Below are 27738 nucleotides of genomic sequence, written 5' to 3'. Positions count from 1 at the left end.
GCATGTGACAGTTCACAATATGGGAAGAGATACTACATTACTCAGCATTTCTATCAACAGTCTATGGGTGTTTCTTCAACTAGCAAACTGTATTGTATGGAAACTTCACCCTGTGGCCATAATTAAATAAAAATAAAATAAAAAAGTTAAATAAAATGCTATTCAATAAAAATATAATACACAGGCGAATTTTTTAAAATGTCACTAGTTTCAACAGTGAACCAAATGCATGTTATTTCCACCTTATCGAAAATTATGTATTGTGTTTGAAATCATTCTGTGATGGATGTTTTGCTATTATTTTATTGATTTCAAACCTGACATTTTATGTGTTTAAATTTAGACATAAATTTGCCTGTAGTGGAAGAAACGTCCCTTTAATATAACCTTAGCAACATCAAGTAACTTATTGTTATCTGTAGTGGCACAAAGTGCACACTTTATGTCTGCAGAGCAAAGGGCAGATGTTCATCCAGGTTGAGGCATGTGAGAATACGGAAAGCTAAATTACCAATGCTTATTAAACATTTACTATGGAGTAATGAATGTGTAACTGTAGCATGTACAGTATCTTCACAAAATGGTTAATCAGAAGACAAACAGACCACAAAGGGCTAGTAAAAAGACCTTTTTTTAATCACATAATTTGCAAAAAACAAAGGCTCCAGATCCACACAGAGAACTTAATGTTTCAAACAAATCCAGTGGACATCCTCTACAATTTCATAGATCTTTAACACAAACATCAGCTTCCTTTCCAACTTTACGCAAGCTAAACCCTGAAGCTGACTGAGGCCATACAAAATGTGCATTACTCTGCATACAGAATCACCACCTGCGTGACTCACAAAAGTCACGCAGTTAACAGTACTAACCTTTTTTGTTTGTTTTCTGCCAGATGTTACTCTAACATTTCATTACTTTCCAAAATTCCCCGTTTAGATTGGATTATCCAGAAAAATACTTTTGTTAATGAGAAAAGAAGAGAAAATACTTTGTTAAGAAGAAAAGATCTCTGGTCTTTAAAATTGGAATGTATTGATTGAAATTTTTAAAGTTTATGTGAGCTACATGGACGAGAAGCCTATGACAGACCATAACAAAGCATACATGACAAAGACCAAAGCCCAGTTTTGGAATCAAACATCGAAATTCAGTCACTTTTGGACATTTTAAGTTTTTTTTTGCAAAGACATCCTCCATCCATTGATCTTCTTTTCAACTTTTATTAGTTCTTATTCTTGTTAGTTTGGTATATTGATTTTTACCCCACACATTAAAACATTTCTTTCAATATAATATTGCAGCTTTCTTGCCGAAAGTGGTATTGGTTCTTGTCCCTTGCAAAAAAAAAAAAAAAAACTAATTACAGCCCATACAAGACCACCAGATGAGGAACTAATATTGCTGTGAAGGTTGAATTACAAAGGCAAGGTCACATTAATTCTATACAACAGTGTTTTCTTGGCAATAAACACTCCTCTATACCAGTCTGATCTCCATCACTCAAATCACTGTTTCCAATCCCAGTCACTATACTGAGCCAGAGATGATTTTCTCTGTCAGTCCAGACAGAAGTTGCGTTGGTTGGTTTATTTTGTGAGCGCTGTAGTTTATCTGACTCTCTTCTTGTGTGGCTGGGAGAATAGGTACATCTGCCCAGTCTGTGTGTGTATAGAAGATTGTAAGGTGTTTCAGGACTCATGTGGCTTTTTGTTTCTGGTGCTGTTGCTGTCTGTGCTCTCCAGGCTCGGTTGTACGGCAGGCTGTTGCTCTTTCAGCCGCAGGTGGCGTGGTTTCACAGGCAGCACGATGGCCAGCAGTATACAGCCTATGTGGATGCAGAAGTACCATGACCTACAAAGTGATGGAGACAGTAGAACATCAACTCATGAATGAAGAAAAAAGTTCTGCATTTTTAGTATCCGTTTTTGGTTGTCCTTCCCCACCTGTAGAACTTGAGCGAGGGGCCAACAGAAAGCAGAACAAATGGAATCACGGTGTAACAAATGGCAATCTGTGTAGCCGCCCATGTGATGACATCATACACAAACTTGAGAGTTGGTGAACCCAAGAAGTATGGTCTTACATTGTGTCTCACCTGAAGGAGAATAGGAAACAAGACATTAAAAAAGTGAGGAATACCAACTAACAGCGCCCAGAAACCCAAGCAATGATAATCAAAAACTTTTTTTTTTTTTACAGTTGTCATTTACAAAAATAAACAAATAAATCCCTGTGCTCTTTATGGCCAAGCAAATGGCAAGATTAAATAAAAGGCGCAGGAATATTCCCTATGTGAAGTGTACGTCATGTTTGGTAGGATGTAATGTCACTCACAGCTCTGGCTGCGAGAGTGATGACGATGCCAGTCAGGAAGGTGAGATAGTAGCCCGGGTAAGCCCCATGCCACATGGCTGACAGCAGGAAGGTTGCAGCTGTGGGGTTGTAGGGACAACGTTCATAACACACCCTACAAGACAACACACAGTGTCACACATAATAAAACAATATAAAATAATCATACTAGCATTATAAATAAAAAGAGGAAGGAAATGATCCTTCATCTAATGCTTATACTTCTATGCTTACAGTATCAGTTGTTACTCTGTTTGCTCATAATGACACCATGTTAATTATTACTAAACTGGATCATTGTGAAAAAGCACCAGTAGATGGAGCCATCTCACACAGAGATTACTGAGATCACTCAATCTAGGACACACAATAATTAAAACAAGCACAGCATTCATTAAATCATGAAGGTAGAGGACTAGTGACAGGTACTGTAATCACACTACCATTCAAAAAGTCAGGGGTCAGTGTGATTTTTTTCAATTTAAAGCAATTAGTATTTTATTGATTAGGATGCATTAAATCGATCAAAACATACAATGTTACCAAAAAGATTTTTATAGCAAATAAATGTGGTTCTTTTGAACTTTCTATTCATCAAAGAATCTATCATAGTCTCCACAAAAATACTGAGCACCAAAAATGTTATAAATGTCAAAAACATGATAGTAACAGAAATGTTTCTTGAGCAGCAAATCAGCATGTAAGAATGATTTCTGAAGGATCGTGTGACACTGAAGACTGAAGTAATGATGCTGAAAATTAGCTTATTCTAATTTTCGAAGATTCTAATTTTATTATTAGTCATCAAATGAATAAATTACATTTTTAAATATATTAAAGTGGAAAAAAGTTATTTTAAACGGTAATGATATCTCCCAATATTTCTGTTTGTACAGTAGTTTTGATCAAATAAATGCAGCTTTGGTGAATACAAAAGAATGCTTTAAAAGCATAAAAATCTTACCGACCCCAAACGTTTGAATGGTCGTGTTCAATAGCAAAATGCGCTCTTCCAGTTCTCACCTTTTAAGCCAATGTGCTGTTTGAATGTTCCAGTTGTCCAGGAATACCTTAAAGCTGGTGGCAAGCTGAAAATATAAGAGTTGACTTAACTGATTAAAACACTTCCGATTCCCTCAGAGGAGGGGAAAAAACATCAACTTAAGAGCAACTGAACTGACCTCGATATTCATGATCCTTAGGTTGGAAATGAGATCCCATCGAGGCAAACCATTACTGTCATAGCCATTAAATCCAAATCCTGCTGCGTTATTGATGGCATCAGCTATTCAGAAAGACAGCATGAGTGTCAAGATACTCACATCAGATATAATATATGTTATGAAACCAATGATACACAGCACTAAGGTTGTTTCTACCTTTATATAAGGTGTATTTATAATGGAGCAAGTATTTAGTTTTTTTTTTTATCTTACCATGTCAGAACCTACTACATAAATTGAATAACTACATTCTAATAGGAGTTTTAGTTCCATCTTTAGTCTAAAGAGGGCAGTAAAACCCAAGTCATACGGACTAACTCTGTGTTGTGTAAGCTGTTGATCCCAATTCAAATGGGTCAACACAACCAGTGATGGATGATGCATCCTAATGTGTAATTAATCATGCCCAAGGCACGGCATAAACGATAACGGTGAAACGTGAAAAACAAACTACGGTTTGTGCTTGATTAAATTATTCTTTCCAGGATTGTTCAACAAGACACATATATATAACACATTTGGGGAGAGAAAGGACAACTTGGAAATAGGAAAACAGATTAATAAAAGAACTGTCATGCCTCTTTGAAATGAGGGGTCAATTATTTTTCTGAGGGGGGAATAAGACACGATCAATCTGCAAAGATTTGACTAGCCTAGTATGTATATATAATATATATGCAGATTGGACAAGTCTTATTCCGTCAGACAAATAAGAGCATGATGCCTCTGTGAATGAGCAAAAAATATCAAAACATGATATCCATCATCATAACAGAAGCAAAGAGACAAATGAGACAAACCGATAACTTTCAATAATAAAATCAAAACAAGAAAAAGAGAGAGAAATCTAGCCAGATGGGAAGAGAAGGAGAGGCAGGAAGTCCACGCACCCAGAGTCCAAACAAAGTAGTATTTAGGCCGGGTGGTCAGCATGGACAAATACAGGTAGACCACCTGAGCATAGAAGGGTGTGGTGGCAATAAAATCATCATCAACGTTACGCTCCACAGGACAGACTTTGCAGACGGAGAGGAAGACCAGCAGAGAGATGAAGCAGGTGGCCAGTTTCCGGATGACCTCTGTCTGTTAAAAAAAGCACAACTTCAAAGTTTTGAATAAAACATACTGTAGATAATATGTACACTTTTGTTCCAAAGTTTGGGGTGAGGGGATTTTTTACTGTTGTTCAACAAGGATGCATTAAATCGATAAAATATGAGGAGTAAAGATTTCTAAAGCAAAGAAATGCTATTCTTTTGATCTAAGATTCCTGAAATTAATGTAAAAATAAAATACATTTATGCATCACAGTTTTCACAAACATATTAAGTAGTATAACTGTTTTCAGCATCAATAAGAAGCGTTTCTTGAGCCCAAAATCAACATGAATGATTTCTGAAGGATCATGTGACGCTGAAGACTGGACTAATGATGCTGAAAATTCCCAAACTTTTGAATGATAATGTATGACAACATTTGTTCCACATTTAAGCTCTCTGTTATATGAATTGGTGTATAATGTAATATTATTATAAAAAAATTAAATAATAATAATACAAACAACTTAATAAAACGAACATTTGGTGAAGGGTCATTCAGTCTGCTCTTCCCATTGACTTTTCCTTTGATCTCAAGGTCTCTGTGGCGATAGGGGGTGCCCTCGATGAAGGCAATGTAATCGTTATAGGAGCAGGTGGGACCAGCCAAAATCCCCATGAAATTACAGTTGTAACTGAAGTACTCCAATAAACTGGGCATCCGTCTGAATGACACACAAATACAGCATGATGCATTAAGACCAGAATAACATCACAACTAGTAAAGAGGACTTGAGATAGCTTAAATATAAAGGACAAAAGTTTTTGAGAACACAGTTACACACTCCCAATCAAAAAAAAATAATACATTCCTTCAATTAATTTAGTCTTTTTATTGTCAACAATCAACAGTCTTTTAAATCTTCATACCTTATGGCCAACAGTTTTTGACCTTGGTTTAGTTGATCTTCTTTCCTTGCCATTCCTGTAAACAAACAAACACACACACACACACACACACACACAAAACATCAATACAAACATCCATAATAAAAGCAAAGCTAAAAAGCAAAGTAAAGCAAATAAAGCTTCAGGCCACATTCAAGTTAACTGCATAGAAAAGGCGGACCAGTATATTATTCAAAATGACCATAGGCGCACAAATTCTTAGCTTGTGAGTTTCATCTAACACTCGCTGGCCTCTTCCTGATTTACAGAGATAATTAGAGAGGGGAGAGATGTGCTGTAAACTGACTTGGCTCAGGTGTGTTTTATCACCACCCTTGTGTGCATAACAAGACGAGCCACTTAAAATGCTTTCATTACGGTTTATGGCTGACTTAGTGAGCAGCAGCAGTGCAGAGACAGAGCTTCACCCACAATAAGCACCACAGAGGACTTCTATGGAGAATTGTCCTATAAGTGTCCTAAAGACCATAGGAATATCAGTGACAGGTTATTCAGGGCAACAAGCGATGTGAACCACTTAATAAAAGTCCTGGCATATAGCTCACAAAACAAATAATTTTATATCGGAGAAACAGAATATATCACAATATTAGTTATTCGTACTGAAAATCAATGAGAATTGCTTTATATGTAAAATAATAAATCACATGTTATTGCCCATTTCTGGGTAATCCACTGAATTAAATACTTTCCCAAATGAAAGGTGCTTCATCTCATTTGGATTATGTTCTATATTTGTCTGGACTATGATGAACACTAGAATATACAATCATTCATACAAATGAATGATGATGTTGGTCATGTGGTCGACTCATGAATCTCCCCTGCTTCAGTTGTTTGTCTTCCTGCACGATAAGACAAGGAAGGGGCGACCCAGGGTAAGTGGCTTGAATAATTTTGTGTTGTTTTATCACCACCCTTGTGTGCATAACAAGACGAGCCACTTAAAATGCTTTCATTACGGTTTATGGCTGACTTAGTGAGCAGCAGCAGTGCAGAGACAGAGCTTCACCCACAATAAGCACCACAGAGGACTTCTATGGGAGAATTTGTCCTATAAGTGTCCTACAGACCATAGGGAATATCAGTGACAGGTTATTCAGGGCAACAAGCGAGTGAAACCACTTATAAAAGTCCTGGCATACAGCTCACAAAACAAATAATTTTATATCGGAGAAACAGAATATATCACAATATAGTTATTCGTACTGAAAATCAATGAGAATTGCTTTATATGTAAAATAATAAATCACATGGTATTGCCCATTTCTGGGTAATCCACTGAATTAAATACTTTCCAAATGAAAGGTGCTTCATCTCATTTGGATTATGTTCTATATTTATCTGGACTATGATGAACACTAGAAGATACAATCATTCATAACAAATGAATGATGTCTGACATCAGTGCAAAAAAGCATCATGTTGTGTAACAGGAGTTAAAAACAGACTTAACGCAGTAAAACTAATATTAAAAATGGATATTTAGGAGCTAAAACTGATAGCTGGCACTTTTGGGACAGCACATCAATTTATTTCTATATGAATGCCTCAAGTATCAACAACACCTATTCATAAGTTATTAAGTTCTTCTAGTTCTTGTCTTTGTTTGTATTAAATGACAATTAAACTGTCGAAATAATTTATGTTAAACATGCAACAAAAACTAAATTAAAACGATATACGTTAAACAAAAATAAAACAAAAACTAAACAAAGACAAATTGAAAACAACAAAAATTCAACATAACTATGTGCAGCATAAACAGTACCAGTAAAATCTGATCAACAACATCTTGTCCAGTCCTACTCTTGCATTAGACATTCAGTGAGGACAAAACAGAGTAAATCTTAAGGGAATCCGCTCTGTTTAGAAGAATCTGCATGACAAAGGAGCAGCTGAACTCGGCAGAGGACAAAGAAATGAATTAGAGATAACGGTATTACTAAGAAGTGTGGCGTGGGGAGCACACATCATAAGGGTAATCTGTCACCCTGTGGAACAATAGAGGGGTGAAGAGAAGGAGGGTGGCTTGTTTTCATTTGCTTTCATTTCATCCCCACTGCCTTCCATTTCTTTAATTAGTTTCTCAGGCCCTTCGCCAGCACATCTGACGATCACAACAGCAGAATCCTAATGCTTCATTCCTGTGTATTCTAAACTTTAACCAAACACACACACACCACACACTCACCATCATGGATCTCAAAAGCCACACTGGTTATCTTCTGTGTGATGACCATCATCGGCCTGTCAGGGAGAAAAATAAGAGAGATGCGAGTAGACAACACAGAGAATGAAGCTTCGAAACTTCACACAGAAAGGCGTATTCTTACCCTGTGAAATCTGCAGAGTACATTCCGTAATCAAAGACGTAAACCCGGGTGATTTGGCAGAAGCTTAGATAACCCAGGGCGACCACCAAACAGTATCTGCAATGTGAACCAAACAGCAGGTTTTACATGGCAAGACATTCCTGATGCACTGAGCACTTTTTTTTTGCACTTTATAAAAACATAATAAGATTGTTAGTATCTAGGCATGTAATCCTTTTATTTTGAAACAAAGATTTGCTGGATTCTATTAATGCACTTACAACCATTTTTCTTCAGATGATATTCATAAATTGTAGTTTTAAAAGAGCTTTGATATCATTTATGATCCATTAAATCCCAGAAACAAAAAAATATATTTTTTAAATAGGCTAACAAAGAGCTCAGTGATATTTCCAGAAATGTACTCTCAGCTGTGATGAGGGCTTTTGATATGCAGAGGATGAACAGCAGACTGTGTGTGTCTGTGTGTGTGTGTGTGTATAAACATTACTTTCTACACTAATGAATGACATTATTGCTCCCTATTCTTGCATGATGCGGACATTTTTTTTTTTAATGAAGACAGAAGATGAAAAGCCACACATTGTCAAACACACAACCACAGATGAAACTGCTAGTGCCATAGAGGCGTTTCATTATCGCTGATTGAGGTGTTTGCTCAGACTGTATGGTATTTTATATGGCTCTCTGGAACCCTGGATTGCAAATTGAGGCACATATTTGAATATTTACATAATTATACAAAATAATACAAAATAAAGCAATAAAATAAAAAAATTATATATACTAGAGTGTCCACTGTCTTAAAGAATCTGGATATATGAGGAAGTCTAATTTTAGAAGATTTATAGACCTGGAATAGTCATACAAATTATTCAAATCATAAAACGTCATGGACATTTTTAATGAATACAAATTTGTCTAGAACGTTCTATTTTCAAATTCTAAAACAAATCCCAAACAACTGGAAAAGTTATGGGGCCTTCGAATAATGTTGTGGACAGTGAGAGTGGATTTGTCGCCTCTCTTCATATCGTAAAATAATTTGAATTGCAAATAATACTTAATATACCAGTTAATTATGCGCTATATGTACAGTCTGCTACTCATGTAAGAAACTGTTTAATCAGGATAAATAGGATAAATGGACAGTCAGTCTGTCACAAAACTCCTTTGTCCTCTGATCATGCTTTTTACCAGGTTACTGGTTTTGTTTAATGGATTAAGTAGGAAGTTAAACAAGCTTAACTGTATATTCTACTTTGTTTTCTGAGTCATGTCTAAGACGGTGGAAAAAGCAGTGTGAACCGAAGCATGAAAACATGAACGTCACATAAGTGCTTTTCTGTTGTGCATGCAAACATACTGACGGAGAGTTTAGTATCAGACAGCAGCCACAAACAACTCTGTTGTGTTCTGTCCATTAGTCCAGTGACTGTGGTTTTAAAATGCAAGATCTGTTAATCTCACAGACAAAGATAGGGAAAAGCAGATGAAGCTAACAGAGACTAGAATAACAGAAGCTCCCAGTCATTCTCATTATTTCTTATTCACACACACACACACAGGCGCTGGAGTGATGACACATTCAGCTCAGGTCCCCAGACACTGCAGGTGTGAGTACAAAGATAGACCAGGGCTGTGTGTCATGCGCACACTTTCCATTCAACAATGCGAGTGTTTTGCAGGTCTGCAAAACAGTTTGTCCCCCAAATGAATGCCAAAAATAGAATGGTCTCAACCACTGTATGTTTCCCAAAACAACAAAACCAGTAACAAGAGTAGCATTTCTACACAACCCACCAACAGAAGACAGAAAAAAAGGAGGAGGAAGATTTTTTTACCTCAACAACTAGCCTTGAATCATCCGAAGACAGTGATATCACCTCATTAGAAACAAAACGTCCCTAAAGGGCCGTCTGGCAGAAGTCAGACAGTGAGGCAGTTTTATATTTACCACCTAGTGAAAAGTTTCTGGCAGCTGGCAAGAGATGGCAGAGGGGGAATAATGGAAGATTTTATTAGACCAGGGAGGAGGACAGTGACTGATGGTCAGCGGGTGAAGAGAATGATCTCTTTCTCATTATAATTATCTCTGGGTCAGTTTTCAATCTTTCATCGACAGAGTCTGGCTCTGAGAGGGCACTACTTAAATTAGCGTGGACCTCTGTTCAACTTAAGAAAGAAAATGGGGTCATGAAGGATTCACAAACATCTGTTCCATGTTCTACTGAATGTAAAGTAAAATGTTTTGAATGTAATGGTGTTTACAACCAATTTTACTTCTGTATGGTCATATATTTTCTAGTGAAACAGGATATGCAATAACAAAAAAATAATAATAATAACAACCATTATTTTATCCATAAGGGATTGACTGGGTTTAAAAATGAAAACTGGTGTCAAATAAAATGGAAAATCAGTTCAGAGGCAGAACCACTGTAAGGTTTCAAAATTATGTTGTTAGTATGTGCTTTTTCTTTCAATTAATACTTTCATTTAGCAATTATGCATTAAATTGATCAAAAGAGACATATAAAATTGAACAAAACATTTCAAGTAAATGATGTTCTTTTGAAGTTTCTATTTATCGAAGAATCCTGAAATAAAAATGATCATTGTTTTCCCAAAAATATGAAGCAGCACAACTGTTTTGATAAATTTTAATATGGAGTATAAATATTATTTCATAATATTAATGTTTTCACTGCAGTTTTGACTACATAAATGCAACATTGGTGAGCATAAGAAAAACCTTTACGAACCCAGGACTCTGAATGGCAGAGTTCACTTTGATGAAAAATACGACACAAACCTTTTTCCTTTGTGCAGGGAGTACAAGCTCTGCTGAATAGTTGGAGACATTTTTAATAAAGACCTAATAAATTTCAAATTTTTAGTATAAAATAGTAGTGCACTATCATTTTAGTATCACTTAATAGTATAATTTAGTAGTACATTCAGTTAATTAGCTTTGAAGCCATTTTTGTGCAGTCAACAATGCACTTGTCCAGACATTTCATGGTCTCTTTAACAGTAAAAGGAGTCACTTTTTTAAAATGTTGCCTTCAACGCTATGCAAGTTAAAAACCAAACCAAATCATAAAAATAAGGTTGTTAATTCAAAGCACTTTGGAGTATTTTCAATGTTGTTATAGTTGTAAAATGATGGACTGACTTGTGCATGTGCTCGACTCCGGTCAGAATCATTATGCCATAAGTAATGCCGCTCTGGAGCAGGAAATGAAGAGCATACCTGTAGAAGAGAGAGAAAATGTTATTTCTATTAGTACAGCACATAAGAGGACACTCTCAAATCATACTTTAAAAGTATACAACCACTCAATGAAAAATGAGAGGGAGGACTCGAACTCTAATAGAGACTCCAATTCAAATTTCTCTCTAATTTTTGATAGAGGTAATAAAGCCTAGATGTAAATGCACATCATCTATATCAGCATAAAAACCGGACTAAAGAACCATTATTAATTTAAAGGGTTTTAATTTCACATGTTATTGAAACATTGGCTTGACTAACAGTTTTTGAGATTTTGGCTTGTCCACATTTAAGTAGAAATGAGCTGAATTTCATTTACCCAGACTCACCAAAGGGAACCATGTCTTTATGTAAAGAAAAAATGCTTTATGGAAGCTTATCTGTCAGACACACTTAAGCACACACGTACACAAACACGGACACTTTAACAAGGGTTTGAAAAGATGCCAGTAATTAGCAGCCAGAAGTTTATCTATCCTTTATTATCATGAGTGTGGGCCATTGATCTATTTGTCTTATTAAATGAGACGTTAATGAGCTCCGGATTTTAGTCACCATCAATACAAGCTTTTGTGGGTCGATAGTGAAGCTCACAACACAGATACTAATGTATATAAAACTATGTTGGTATCGACAAGACTTTTTGTAATGTTACTCCATTAATACAATTAAAAACACCAGCTGTTTCCCGCAAAAGTTTTTGCAAAGTATAGGCCTACTGGAATTGAAAAAGAAAATGTTTTTTATTGTTTTTATTAATTTTATTACTCATTTTATTATTGTTATTATTAAATGTCATTAAATTTAACTAAAGTAAATCATATGATCAGACATAAAAACTTATATAACGATGTGAAGTATTTTCGGAATATAAAATATTGTGGGGGAAAAAGCGCAGCATTAAAAAAATCTTTAAACCTTCTTTTAAAAAAAGGTTATTTAAAAAAAAAAAAAGTATAAATAAATAAAAAATATTTATTTAGACCTAATTTTTTAATTATAAACAATGTTATTCCACTCACAATACAAAAATGGGACCAACCAATCAGAAAAAATTCATTGTAACTATGAAAACCTGTATTTCTGTTTTCAATTTTTCAAATGCTTTTTTGGTTTCAATTAATTTTGAACCAAGGCTCAGAAACATTGTCCAGTCCCTGTTGCACTCAACTGAGGGAGTCATACAGGTGTATTTACAACCACAGAATTTGATACTTGACAGTGTAATACAGATGTCAGCTTCAGCTCTCTTTATTGTCCTATAAGCTGTTTGTTTGTGCTGTATCAAATGTTTGTCATTTCACAGGCCGCTACATTTTCTATTGATTGGCGTCTGTTGTATCTTTCTGGAAAGTCACACCAGCACTAATCCTGCAGTCAAGCAGCAGGGAGTACAAGCAAAAACTGGTTTCAGTTTACTTGTGGACACACAGAGAGGGATGTGTCAGTGTGGACAGCAGGCACATACTCACCAGCCAAAGCAGAAGAGGGCAAAGTAGATGCCCAGCAATGTGGCCACCACATGCCGCACAAATGGACTGGTCTTGCTGGGGTGCAGATAGAGCCTGAACCACACGGCCGTGAGCAGGGCACAGAGCTGACATACTACGAAGTTCACCTAAAAAAAAAAAAACAACTGATCATCAACTGAACTTACGCCATCACCAAAAGACTGACACTTAGATCAGCTGTAGAACTTTTCAGATTGGTTTGTCAATGAAGAAGTAATTCAACAATATAATTTTTAGTGTTGTTTACCGATTTAAAAAAATGTTTTCACGCAGAATTGATACTTAAAATATGTCCGCCACCACTGCTAGCGCCACTCAATCCTCCGGGAACACATGATAGGTAAAAACTGATAGCCTGAAAGCACTGTAAGTCGCTTTGGATAAAAGCATCTGCTAAATGCATACATTTAAATTGTAAATTTAATTTAATTTAATTTTAATTTAATCTATTGTAACATTTATGTCGTTTTGTTTTCTTGGCTTTTTCCTTATAAAAGTGCAGAAATTTGTCATGTTTTTCATCAGGTGTCTTTTTTAAATTATATGATGTCATTACATTGCTGTCTTGCCGCCAGCCAATCGCTGCATTGCTGATTGTGGTTTAGAGTATCGATTCATAACCCCTTTTAAACCAACCCATGAAAGCACAATTATCTCAGATAACTCAATCCAGCCATACTAATCATCAACAGCCGGGACGTTTGAAGAACCGAATTAGCCAGATCCTGATTAGCATGATGATATCATCTTGGATGTGTCATTTGATCTAGGATGTAATAAGCGATGTACACAGAACGGTCCCTGGTACTTGTATTCAGCACTGTAATAGTAAAAGCTCCAAGCACTCAATATAAAATCATGCTAAATGACAGCTGACAGCACAGTAATAGTATAATAGACGTGTCTTTGAGTTTACCTGAGCTAGGATGTAACAAAAATCTGAACTGAAAACATCCCCCTTTGAATCCGGTGTACTACTTTCAAGTCTTGAAACACTTAACCCCACTGACAGCAAAGAACTGTCCATTATGAACCACAGCGCATTTGCCGTTTGATCCTGAGACTTGAATGATGCTGATAAAAAATTGAGTTACAAGTAATTATGAAGGCTCACATAATGTTTCAGACACAACATAAATAATCCATCACAGATGAAGGATCATCAACCAATTTTGACAGAGGCTTGTTTGTCACTTTCTTTGCAGACTTCCTGTTGCTTTCTCGCTCAATTTCATCTGTACATCTGTCACACTTGCAGCAAAGCATGAAGCACACACAACATACTAAATAAATCAGTAAGTTAGTTCTAGGAAATCACACAGCTAAATGGTCAAAATCTGCCATAAACTGAAATTTCCTTCATGCTGGCTCTACCCTGGCTGCAACATAAGAGTTTGGAGATGCCAAACATTTTACCACAAAGTCACACAAAAGCATTTTAGCTGCATTGTGACTCAAGCAAACATTTTTAAAGAACAATACTAAAAAGTCTTAGTCACATTTACTCTCTCTTAAAAGCTTAAAAGCCAGTTGTAAATGAATGAGGAGAGGCAAAAAAAAACCCCAAAAACCTGGAAAAGCAGGCCAAGTTGACTTGACGGCACCCATTTGAAGCAGTTGCTTCTAAACTTTACAAAACCTACTCGACAACATGAGCCCATTTCTGTGTAATTACTGCTTTATCATTTTCTTAAAAGGTCTTGATAAAATGACTTTTAGTGAAACTATTAAACTTTCAAATTGAGGTGATTTAATTCAATCATAAAAGCTAAGGAGCAGTTTCTGTGCTAGAACATCAGGGAATTTACAGAAACTCCTTTGTGATTTCTCATAAGAAGAAGAAATGGACTCATTTCACTTATTCTATAAATTATTAAATGGCAATTTTAAGCACTGTATTAAAAGTCAAACAGGGTAAAAATCAAAGCAAAAATGAATTGCTGAAAACCTTTGTGCTTTATTAAAAAAAACTGTTTTTGTAACTTTTTTAAATGTAAAATTTATAAAACAAGAATTAAAAAAAAAAACTATAAAATTAAACTTATTTTGTCTTTAAAAAATTTAACTAAATATTTTTTTGTCAGTCAAATCGATATTTCCATGCTTAGGTAAATTGAGGAATGAAATTTCTGTGAATTTCTATATAGTGAAGAATCATTCTTTTCTGACCTTTGGTAATACATACATATTGATGCTCTTGGCTTGAAATTATGGTAAAATAATATGGAAGCTGGTTAATGCACATATTCGATATCCAAGTGACATAAGGAACTCTAACAGCCTTGAACCTGGTCACCTTCATCAATAACTCAGCACGTCTGTACTGCTTCATGTTGAAGTGTTGCTATATGAGGCAAGCTAGCCAGAAAAGTTGGACTTCTATTTTCTCTCTCTCTCCCTCTCTCTCTCTCTCTCTCTCTCTCTCTCTCTCACCTTCTTCTTTAATTAATGATCCTTCATGTGTCTCATTACATTCCTAGTCTCCTTTATGTCCAGGTTAGCTGGTGCTTGATCTCCAGTGTCAGTGCAGACGAACCTGAGCAGAGGTCCTCATCACCTCAGAGCACACCCCGCTGGAGATAAACTACATCCAAGAATTTGCCAAAACTACAGACTGTGATTAGCAGCAGATAAATCTGATTTCTTTCCACACACGTGGGGAGGACCGTGCTTGGGCTTAGCTAGAAATATCCTGGAGATTCATCAAAATCAGCTGACGCAGGGAAAGCGAAAGGCCTCTACACTTCATCGGGTGGAGAATGTCGCTGCTGAGATGCTAAATGTGCCAAATGTCAGAATAAATGAACTTGAGAATACATAAAGGAAAAGGGGATGTCAAAAGTACTTGGCGATATGAGCATGGAAGTAAAGCCATTTCAGAGGCGGGTTTTTTGTTGTTATGATTTTACAATAGAGAAATACTTGGAAAAAAATGTGCACAGATGAATGACACAGCAAGTCCAGAGTGATGTACTGATGAAGTAGCTAGGGTCAGTATTAATTTCCTAATATTCACAAACACTGTTGCACTGTTACATAAAATCAAACAAATCTGTCAGCAAAACAAAGCGGCAAAATGTGTAAAATTACTGTGCACACAAGTTATACAACGAATCCATAAAATGTCAGTGGTTTTATAATAAAGAAGCACAGGATGGCAAAACCCTGCCTAAATATTCCTCCCTGCTCTGCCTTGTAAAATTAGAGTATAGAAAAACAGGACAGTTGGGCTTGTCACAATTTCATGTGATGACAGTAACTGCTTCGCTGACATTTCAAAAAATGCATTCCCTAAAATAAGATTTAAAGAGCAAATAAAATTCCTTCACGTATTACAAGTGAACATATAAGCTGTATTTGTGGGTTTTATACTGAAACAACACATACAGTACATTGAAGAGGAAGGCTGATAATACACGGGGCGACTATTTAAGCAATGTTGCTGGGCATTTTCCCCATTGAGAATGGGTAACAAATTTCTATCTGGATACTTTAGATTGGTCATGGGCCCTGCATCTCACCTGGTTGCCTGTTTATGGCAAAATTGCTCAAAAAGTTGCCCTATATATCATCACCATAAGACATTTCAAAATAGGGCTGCACGATGTGTCATTTAAGCATTGATATCGCGATGTACGAATCCACGATAGTCACATCGCAGGATGTGCGATGTAGGTTGTCGTAGTTGATCCGTTATTCATTAACTGTACGGGCCAGCTGCTCCCCGGCCCTTGACGAATGTGATTTGCGGATTTATTGCACAGCTCAACCATCATAGAGTGAAAGTTTTGACAGGGCAGAGAGAAAGAGAGAGCACGCGCGAGAGAAAGCGAGTGAGAGAGAGAGAGAGAGCGTGCACGCGAGAGAGAGATAGAGAGAGAGCGCGCGTGAGAGAGAGCGAGAGCGAGAGAAAGCGAGTGAGAGAGAGAGAGCGCTAGAGAGAATGTGCGCGCGAGAGAGAGATAGAAAGAGAGCACGCGTGAGAGAGCGAGAGATAGAGAGAGAGCGCGCAAGACAGATAGAGAGAGAGCGCGCGAGAGATAGAGAGAAAGTGCGCGAGAGAGAGCGCGTGTGAGAGAGAGTGAGAGATAGAGAGAGAAAGAGAGAGCGCGCGTGAGAGAGAGAGAGATAGAGAGAGAGAGCACGTGTGAGAGAGAGCGAGAGATAGGGAGAGAGTGCGAGAGAGAGTGCGCTTGAGAGAGAGACAGAGGGGGAGAGAGAGAGAGAGAGAAAGAGACCGTCTTCAAACAACAAGAGCGCTGCTCTCTGTCCCTCGCACATATTAATAAATTGACACGATGGTGTCGATGTTTAAATCATTTAAAATGAGAATGTAAGCGTGCTCACCCCATTTTTGTTTGTAAGAAAAAATTTGATTAGATTTCTTATCGCAATATATAAATCGCAGAAAAAGAAAATAATCACAATGTCATTTTTTCCCAATATCGTGCAGCCCTATTTCAAAAAGCTTCTAATTTCATATGGTTCAGTAAAAACTGCTATATTCAAGCTGAGGTTTGCATACCATGACATATTTATGGTGCTCTATGTTAAATGGGCTGTATGATGACAAAAAAATAAAAGAAATGCAGACAGCAATGCTGATTATAATAATGAAGAATTATTGCTTCAATTAATATGTCATTCATGTTTTAGTTTAGGGGGAACAATCTAATTGGCCAACCAATTACAGACAAGGAAAGTATTTGGGAAACCCTTTTAAGAACAATCACTGTATTTGCTGTTCCGTTTGGGATCGCTAGAGGTGCAAAGATGACACACTTCAGCTTTAAGTGCATCCTTAGGAAGCCTGTTGCTAGGACACGGTTCTCCTAAAAATAAATGACACTGAGGTGCAGAATGAAAGCTGCCCAATGCATTCTTCAGTCTGTTCAGCTGTCACTGACCACACACTTGACCTGATTGATTTGCTTTCCACTCCTAGTGCTTCGAAGGAGATCAAAGCAATGTAACCTTTTTCATATCTCTGATATGCAACTGAAACCCAATTACAGTTTTATTCTGCATGGGCTATAATGTGATATAAAGCAGAAATAGTGGTCGACCAATTGGCGATACATCAGCGAATATCTGGCCTTTTTCAAATATAGGCATTGGCCAATAAGTTTTTCTGTTTGGCTAATTTGTTCATGGTGGGACTTTTATTTTGATGGCGCTGAGAATGGCAGTGCTTGAACACACAGTGCTCACATTCTCCCTCTTGTTCGCTGTCATCTTTAACAGTTCTGTCTGTCCACGGACAGAAGTCTGTCTTATAATCATAAACAAAGGAATTATAATGCATACAATCAAGTATTATAACGATTGCTTTTACATTGTTAGTAAATGAAAGGCAAACATTATTATACTTTCTCATTTGCTGTCATCAGCATTCAGCAAATATGAATTTCTATAATTGAAGCAAATCTATGAATGACCAATGAACATCTAATTTCAAAAATATAGCGGAATCCAGCTGTGAGATCTAGGGCGCTTATGAAATCAGGTTTATTTTTACCTAAATTAGTTTTTTGTTTTTTTATTGCAATTTTAATATAATAATCCATTTTATTTTTTCTCAACTCCTTTTTAATAGTTATTTACATTTTAATAATCAGAAAGCATGTCTTATTAATTAAAATCATGAAACAAATTTTCACATCAATTTATTAAAAGTTTTAAAAAATTATTTTTTCTCACCATTTGTTAACAAATCCTTTTTTAGCATGTCTAGGCTAATTATTTGAATGCATAAAACAACTTAAAGCTACTTTAAGAAAAAAAAAAGAATAAATTATGAATTATTTTGATTTCTCAGGTATTCAGTGTTGTGTATTCAAATTTGTCTGGTTTTTCTGGTTATCAAATGAAGGCAAAAAAACAATTAATTTATCTTTTAATTATTGAAAATTAAGCAAACTTTATTATTTGGCAAACAATGGGGGAATTACAATTAAAATTAAAACATGGATGAAATGTTGTGTGATTATTCCTTAGTTTCAGTAGTAGTAGTAGTAGTAGTAGTAGTAGGCTATGTACATTCTACTGAAAATTAGTAATAGGCACAATGTCTTCAAATCAAACCGGACGTTTATTTTGACAGGTTGCAGTAATATCTTTACAGTTCTGTGTATGTGATATGACTCTAGTTTTATTCAAATCAAATAGTCAAATTCTCATTAAGTGTTACCATCACTTTATTTGAAAAAAAAAAATGCACACAAACTTCTGCACAGAGTTTTGTTGGTTACAGTGTTTACTTTTTTTTAATTATATTTGTATTAAATATCTGTTTATTTGTGAAAAATACAGTCACTTAAAATATAAGCATGTTTATTTTACACATTTATTTTTTTAATCCATTTTTAAATGACTTCAAATGTCTTAAATATTACATAAAATTATATTGGCTTTATATATACCCTACTTTCCAAGATATCAGCATCAGCTTTCACAAAGCAGGAATATTTCCCTTTTAGTGGTGCAGATCACATTCATCTAGTTTAACTTCAAGCCCCAGATTTTGAAAATAACTAAGTAAATATAAACTTTTATTTAAATTTACAAAAGTGAACAAAAATGCCCTTAAAAAAATACTAATTGGTTTATTATAGATTTCTAAAAATATCTTTAATGTTTAACTAGAGATCGACCAATTTGGATTTTTTGATGTCCGATGATGATAACATAATAGAGCACTCTGTAATTTAGTAAGTTAGTAAATAAAACACACATTTTCTCTTAAATTAATTTAAATCTATTTTACATAATATTTACCATAATAATTAGAAATAAATTATTTAAAATTAATCAATTAAAAAAAACTATTTTAATTTGTTTAAAAAAAAGAAATATATAAAATAAGCTTTAGACTTAGCAACTTCTTGCTTGAATCTGTAATCCTATTATAATATTTTTCTATAAGGAATTGAGAAAAATACAAATAAAGTAAACCTTCTAACCAACAGTGAACTCTCTATCCTGATAAGTCTATCCACACAAGAAATAATTTTTTTCTCCAAAATGTTTTTCCAAGTAATGCTAATTTCACGTACATCAATACAACATGTTCAGCTACACAAAAAAAAAAAAAAACGGTCAACTAATAAAGAGAATGGGAGCTCTTGGTGTCTAAGCTCAGGCACTGGGTTTTTAAGGCTGTCAAAATAAAAGTCACGCATCTGGTACTTATTGGCCAAAAAGAAAAACTTATGGGCCAATGGCAACAATTAAATAATGGCAAATATCGGCCGATAATAACAGCCTTGGCCATATATCGGTTGACTGATAGTTTTGATTACTCACCTAACTGTTGCCTCAAAATGTGCTTATGCAAGCAATTCAAACACCAAATATAACAGTGCACCTGCATTTTTCTTTGTTCTTTCAAAAGAGCAAACATCTGAAATCAAAACTTTTGGTAATCCTGCTCCATAGCCATGAGGGTTCATCATAACATTTAAGCGAGAACCATTTGTGGTAGGGTAAGCTTTGCAACACTTAACCCATTATTCTCCCTAACCAAATGACTGACCTTGACTATGGCATTGGAATTACATGACAAGCAGTTAGCCGATGATTAAATCACTCTTGAGCACTAAGTGCTCCCACCAAACAGTACATTAGATACTCAATTATTTATGGGTGCTGCTAATGCACATGGTGCACTCATGCTCCTGTCAACTGAGCAGGTAAGGATAATCATTACATAACACTAAGCCCTTGACATGACAGTCAAATCTGGAGGAGATGGACCACTCCTATAAGAGCTTCCTAAGTAACATATCATAGAAATTAAGATTGAATGAGCTTTTTGTCTTTGGTATGCAAAGGCAAAAATGAATTCATTCATCTTAGAAATGGACTGGAGTGGGAGTGGAATGGATATCAGTTATCCTTACTTGCACTCAGCATCAGTTATAGATCAGAGATAATTATCTTATTATTACATTCAGATGGATTCTGCTGAGCTCTTCATGCCACAGGATTGGCCACAAAAACTTTCAGAGCAAGAAATTTCATGAAACAACATTTTACATAATTCTTCAGTACTTCTAACTTCAAGATAAAATGTAATTTCTCATAATTTTTAGTAATTGCAAAGCTTAGACATTAAAAGACTAAGAGAGAAAACAAATTAGGAATAGGTCACAATGGCTGAGTAGTGAAAAGTTGATTAATGATGTCCCATTCAGGGTCTTTATGCATTAGAGATGCACCATATTAAAACAAGTATTTTGATGTTACTCTAATAAGCAATAAACAACAAATAATGGATATTAAATAGCCAATATCAACTGATCTGGATAAATTAATAAAAGAAAACAAAGAATTGTAATAGTAACTCATTAAAACGGATTATTCCACTTTTGAAAACATGGTTTCGTTCTGATGTGCTCTGTCTAGTTGTTTATGAACGCACGAATGCATTACATGTAAGCACCTGATTTTGAAAATGTGTAGCTTTTCACATGCCAAAAGGGTCCTTTAGAATAAACAATCTCTGGAAATGTCTGTATTTAGATTTAAAAGGTATTTAAATCTCTCTCTGTTAAAAGATTTTTTTAGGCCAAACTTTAGCTACACACATAATTCTTGAAAAAGCCTTGTTTGTTATGCAATCCACAAAACAGCAATGTGGCAACTTGAGGATTTGTTTTTCTCCAGCACATGAGTGAAAACGCTGAGTAACAGAGCAAACCGCAGGTGCAGTCTCTAAAACACTTCCACACTAGGATTCTTATCCCCCGGAGACGTGCTAAATTTATCTGTATCTTCTTGTGAGAGACTCTGAGAGGCCGCTGCTCCGCATCATTCAATGAAGAAAAACCATCAAGCAGGTTCCAAATCAAGTGAGCATCGTGCCAATTCAGGATCCAAAGAAACATGACTTACTGCATAAGCTAAACATCCAGAATGATTACTTTAAGAGTGAATTATTGTTTCCTCAACATGTAGATGAAATTCAATTCCACCTCTAATTCAACTCACTGATTTAAATCAATTATTGGACTCCATTGTTTCCATCCCGGATGCCCATGGGAATGATGTTCTGTCCTGAGGCCATGGGAGGCCATTGGAGACCAAGATCAGGGCTCAGACATTCAAAATCAAATTCAACTCAAAACTACTAGTTTTACTTAAGTTGTTAGTTGCTATATAGACACACGTGTAGTGAGCATAAGCTCTGAGGTCAGCACTTCTTTTGATGTATTAGCATTGGACTCAATCAAACAGGCCAATGCTCCACAGATCAGGCGCACAACAGCTGAATAATGAATTTGGAGGCCCGCGCAATACACACTGGTGTTATTTGCATTAATAAGACATAGAGGTCTTTGTTGAGCAAAAGTTAGGTATTGTGGCATTGTTAAATAAGAATACCGCCTTCCACTTCACCCGTCCATTTAGCCCAAGAAAACAAAACCTCTCACAGTCAAATAGTTCATAAGTAGAGCCTAAAATGTCATTTCTTGATTCACTTAAGGTCTCAGCAATCCATCTGTGTTCAGGCTTTGACCTTTTGACCCAACCATCCACAGGTGTGAAATGTTCTTGATGTGAATATTAAAAGCTCTTAAGTTGCTAAACCTGCTTTGACCTCACAACAACACAGATGAAATGCACTGTCATTTGATGAATGCAGCCGTAATAAATACAAAACAGAACAGAACAAGTCATCCTGCTGTAGAAGGAACCGTCTGATCCAAACCAACCACAAACTGCATGAGAGACAAAATGCATTAATGACATTCTCTCTTTAAGGCCCAAGTGTTACTGGAGTACAATGTCTGGCAGAGACAGAGCAATGCTAGCAAAGTACTGCTCACATTACAGTCTGTTCTCTTTAGAGTTACTCTCCATCAACTGGACACCTTAGAGGAGTTACCTTTTCTATGAAACCTGCATCTAAAGCGTGTGTGTATAGAACATGCACTACCATTTAAAAGATTGGGGTCAGGATGATTTTTCTTCTAAAGAAATTAATTCTTCTATTCAGCAACACTGAATTGAATTGATCAAAATAAATTGATCAAAAGTGACGGGAATTTTTGTTTGAAATTTTACAAAAGGTTCTATTTCAAAAGCTTTTTTTTTTTTTGGGAAATTTTTCCACAAATAAAAAAACTGTTTTCAACATTGATGATAATAATTTATATTTCTTGAGCACAAAGTCAGAATATTAGAATGATTTCTAAAGTATTGGATGTATAAATTCAGCTTTGCAATCACAGAGACATATAAAATATATTAAAACAGAAAACAGTTATTTTAAACTGTAGTAACATTTGTTATTGTTAATTGTTATTTGTTATATGTAACATAATGCTATTGTTTTATTGTATTAATCAAACAAATGCAGCCTTGATAAGCATAAGAGACAACTTTTTTTTTTTTTTATCCCACTGACCCAAAAATTTGAACGATAAGGTTTGCCTTTTGTTTGCGATAAAAATATATGCACATATGGCTCTCTCTCTTCAAATGTCTTTACCAAACTCATCTCTGCGCTAAATCAATACAGAACCTTGCATACAGAAATCAAATGATATAACGTAATTATTCACTACTGTTGTCCATTTTGGTATTTGGTTTCATGGTTCAACAAAATCAGTGTCTGGACAATCCACATAATTACCACTTTCAAAATGTTAAAAGACATTTTTTACAAAGTTAGATATTGGATAAAACTATGGCCTGTGTCCATACTAAAAATCTTGTCAATCATTAGATCTGAGTTAAAGGTTAAAGGGTTACTTCACCCAAATATTAAAATTATGTCATTAATAACTCACCCTCATGTTGTTCCAAACCCGTAAGACCTCCGTTCATCTTCAGAACACAGTTATAGATATTTTAGATTAAGTCCGAGATGTGACATCAGAGGGTCAGTTAGAATATTTTGAAGCATCGAAAATAAATTTTGGTCCAAAAATAGCAAAAACTATGACTTTATTTAGCATTGTCTTCTCTTCCGTGTCTGTTGTGAGTGCGTTCACTGCAGTGTAGTAATATTGGGTTCGCGAATGAATAACTCGATGTAACCGGATCTTCTTGAACCAGTTCACCAAATCGAACTGAATCATTTGAAATGGTTCACGTCTCCCATAAGCATTAATCCACCAATGACTTAAGCCAGTGATCCTCAAATCTGGCTCGCGAGATCCAGTTTCCTGCAGAGTTTAGCTCCAACTCTAATTAAACACACCTGCCTGTGATTTTCTAATGATCCTGAAGACATTGATTAGCAAACTCATGCGTGTTTGATTAGGGTTAAAGCTAAACTTCGCAGGAAAGTGGATCTCGCGAGCCAGATTTGAGGATCACTGACTTAAGCTGTTAACTTTTTTAATGTGGCTGACACTCCCTCTGAGTTAAAACAAACCAATATCCCGGAGTAATTAATGTACTCAAACAGTACACTGACTGAACTGCTGTGAAGAGAGAACTGAAGATGAACACCGAGCCGAGGCAGATAACGAACAATAGATTGACTCGTTCTCGAGTCAAGAACCGGTTGCATTGGTTTTCGGATCACCAGTAGTGATGGGAAGTTCGGTTCTTTTCCGCGAACCGGTTCTTTTGGACAGTTCGATTTAATAAACTGGTTGAAGAAAACGGTTCACCGGTTCTTTTGTGCTTGATGTAATGACGTCATTGGCGATGATTGCCCTTGATTCAAGCCTTTGGTTTACCCACGCTCATAACACTAGCACAGAATCATTTCAGAATCAATCACCAAAAGAACCAGTTCGGTTCAGATACTCTGTGTTTCAGTCTGCTTCACACTGAATCACACATCCGCAGTATCATCAGCTCCTCGGTTCTCGAATCGGACGCGTCTGACAGAAACGGTTCTTGACTCGAGAATGAGTCAATTGTTTGTTCGTTATCTGCCTCGGTTCGGTGTTCATCTTCAGTTCTCTCTTCACAGCAGTTCAGTCAGTGTACTGTTTGAGTGCATGCTTTACTCCAGGATATTGGTTAATTTTGACTCAGAGGGAATGTCAGCCACATTAAAAAAAGTTAACAGCTTAAGTCATTTGTGGATTAATGCTTATTGGAGACACGAACCGTTTCAAACGATTCAGTTCGATTTGGTGAACTGGTTCAAGAAAATCCGGTTACATCGAGTGATTCGTTCGCGAACCGGATATTACTACACTGCAGTGAATGTGCTCACAACTGACACTGAAGAGAAGACAATGTAGAATAAAGTCTTACTTTTTGCTATTTTTGGACCAAAATGCATTTTCGATGTTTCAAAAAAATTCTAATTGACCCTCTGGTGTCAAATGGACTACTTTGAAGATGTTTTTATTATCTTTCTGGACATGTACAGTATACCGTACACACAGTTTCAATGGAGGGACTGAGAGCTCTCGGACTAAATATCTTAAACTGTGACCCGAAGATGAACGGAGGGCTTACGGGTATGGAACGACATGAGGGTGAGTCATTAATGACATAATTTTAATATTTAACCCTTTAAGGTTAAAATGCTTTTAAAGAAAAATCCCTTATTAACATCTATCAATTACCACTGTGTAATATTTCACTGAGACAGGCAATCAGAATCAGCAGCATCTATCTTCATAATATGATGTACACTCCATGACCCTCTGTCCCTGAACTTAGGTCATGCTTTTTGATTACTTTGGCATCTCACTTAAAACATAGCTATTCAATACAGTAGTTATTTACAAATCAATACTGGTAGACTTACCATTTCCGATGTAAATTATTGCAGTGTGGGCCTTCTATATATATATATATATATATATATATATATATATATATATATATATATATATATATATATATATATACCAATATAACAAATCTTTAATTCACCTGAAAAGTTTTGATATGGCATTTATAAATGCAGAGAAAATCTAACACTATAAGGTGTCCGGTGAAAATTGCTTCAGTTTTTCCTGAGTGAAATTGACACCATTTCATTGACCATGCAATTTCACTTAAGTTGTTTTATTTTAGTTTGCCTTGTCTTTTATTAGAGAACACAGACTCAAAACAAGACAATTACCCAAGGTGCCATTTTCTCTGGTACACACAGTGCCATAGCTGTGTCTCCAAAACTAGTGAGCTGCCTATCTAGACATGATCATCCCAAAATGCTGTCTACATAGACAGCTCACTAGTCTATGCATAGCATCCCATTTATAAACATTATTATGTGCAATATATGCGTGTTAACGTTGAGCAAACAGAAATGATAACCATAAAAAATAATAATAATAATACACCTTGGGGAGCAAGACATCGTGACGTTTCCAAAAAGTGCCTGACACTGACTACTGTTTTTCTCCCTTGTATTATGTGATCTATGCATGCATTAATCTTTGTTTAATATTAATTAAATTCGCTAATGTCCACATTTGCAAATCGTCGAGCAGTTCGCCATCAATTTCATCACGCAAATGACACATTTCACGACCACACAATCAACTCCATCCGACCGAAATATGCGATTTGCTCAGGCAGACATCATGAATTTCGGAAGGAAACATTAAAAATCCAACGTTTTCATCGTCCTTACCAAATGCTTTTGTGCACAGCCTGTAAAGGATTTGTAGAAGGACCTGCATACCAATGAAAAGCTGCGATGAGGGTTTTTTGCCTCTAGTACTCATTTCACAAAAGACAAATAACAGAAATGTACCTGATCTAACGGAAGGTTGGTTATCTCGCTTATTGGCTGTAGTAAGTCGGATCCGGTGCAGGCTGATATCGTCTCAGTAGCCATGTTTCGCTATTGGATCAGTTCTGTGCTGTTCTCTACGACAGCGGCAGCCCAGTTCGCCCTGATTCAATCCCACATACATCCACATCCACCTCTGGAGAGACTGTTGCTGCTTGCTGCTGTCCGCTGCTGGTAACAAAACGGCAGTACAACACCCCATTGATCGCCAAAATGTATTTACGAATCCTACTACAGTGAAGGCTTGGCTCATGAATATTAATTACGTAACATGACGGTCGGCCGAACTGATTGGCTGAAAGGCTGGACGTTGGCAAGACGTTGGTAACTGTGCCAGGCTTCACTTTGATGGGACTCATTTCCGCAAAAACTTTCGTCAATTTCCTTCAAGTTAACGTTTTTGTTTTTGTTTACGTCTTTTGCTTCGTCACATCTGACTTGTCTTAACAATAGAAAAACAGCATATAAAAGCTGTTATTGAGTATTATGCATTACAATATTATTTATTTTTTATAATTAAAATAATATTTACGTTTACAATGCAACCAAATTTATTTATCTATTTAGGCTTACAGTTTTTTGTCATGTTTTGATTAATGAATTGCTATTTATAAAAATAAAAAAACCTGCTTCGTACTTGTTTATATAATCAAGTCGTAAGCATGTACACTATCTAGCACGTGTAATTTGCAACATTTCTGCTATTTAGTAAGAATGCGAACAGTTTAACGAGTCGGTAAATCGCTAGCACACGCATATATTACATATTTATACATCTACGAATTTTTTTTTTTTTTTTTTTTTTTTTTTTTTTTACAAAATGAACCTCGTATGAAATTACTATATGAAAAGTTAATGCATGATTTTAAATGTTTTACAAGACATTACGGCACAAGATTAGTAGAACAATGTGATAGATTTTTGACAGTTCTCAAAATAGGCTTTTTTTAAAAACCCTCAAATGGTCCTTATTTCCTGTTTACACTTCTGGTCTTTGGGGTCCAACATTTATAGAGTTATTGTAAAAAAAATATAAAAAACTTATACATTTTTAATCATTAAAACAATATATATATATATATAATTTTTTTTTTTTACAGTGTTTTGTGGTTTGCACATTATATCAGCGCTGTTTGTTTACGTCACTGGTTTGTACTCTATCTTCCTTGTGCTGCTTTACTTATCTTTTTTTCCATTAACTAATTTGTAGTTGTATTTTATATTTATCTGTATTTTATGCTCTACTGTTAGTTTTATCTGTATGCACCAAGGGTCTGAGAATAACGCAGTTTAAATTCTTTGTG

The 27738-nt window shown here is 35.7% G+C and overlaps 1 protein-coding gene across 1 annotated transcript; it reads right to left on the bottom strand.

Moving 5' to 3' along the window:
- Positions 1-1537: 1537 nt before the first annotated feature.
- Positions 1538-26695, bottom strand: LOC113062787 (membrane-bound O-acyltransferase domain-containing protein 2-like). The gene is made up of 13 exons (XM_026232758.1): positions 26396-26695; positions 12673-12818; positions 11102-11179; positions 7924-8019; positions 7782-7837; positions 5549-5603; positions 5160-5343; positions 4472-4664; positions 3540-3643; positions 3382-3446; positions 2341-2473; positions 1950-2101; positions 1538-1857 (listed from the first exon to the last, which is right to left on the bottom strand). Exons 1-13 carry the CDS (start codon positions 26477-26479, stop codon positions 1695-1697), a joined length of 1509 nt encoding a protein of 502 aa, XP_026088543.1. The 5' UTR covers positions 26480-26695; the 3' UTR covers positions 1538-1694.
- Positions 26696-27738: the final 1043 nt, after the last annotated feature.

This window comes from Carassius auratus, chromosome 45 (assembly GCF_003368295.1).
Source record: "Carassius auratus strain Wakin chromosome 45, ASM336829v1, whole genome shotgun sequence".
Classification (NCBI taxonomy): Eukaryota; Metazoa; Chordata; class Actinopteri; order Cypriniformes; family Cyprinidae; genus Carassius; species Carassius auratus.
Note: the sequence above shows the minus strand (reverse complement) of the source record. Positions and strands in the feature narration are given on the sequence as shown.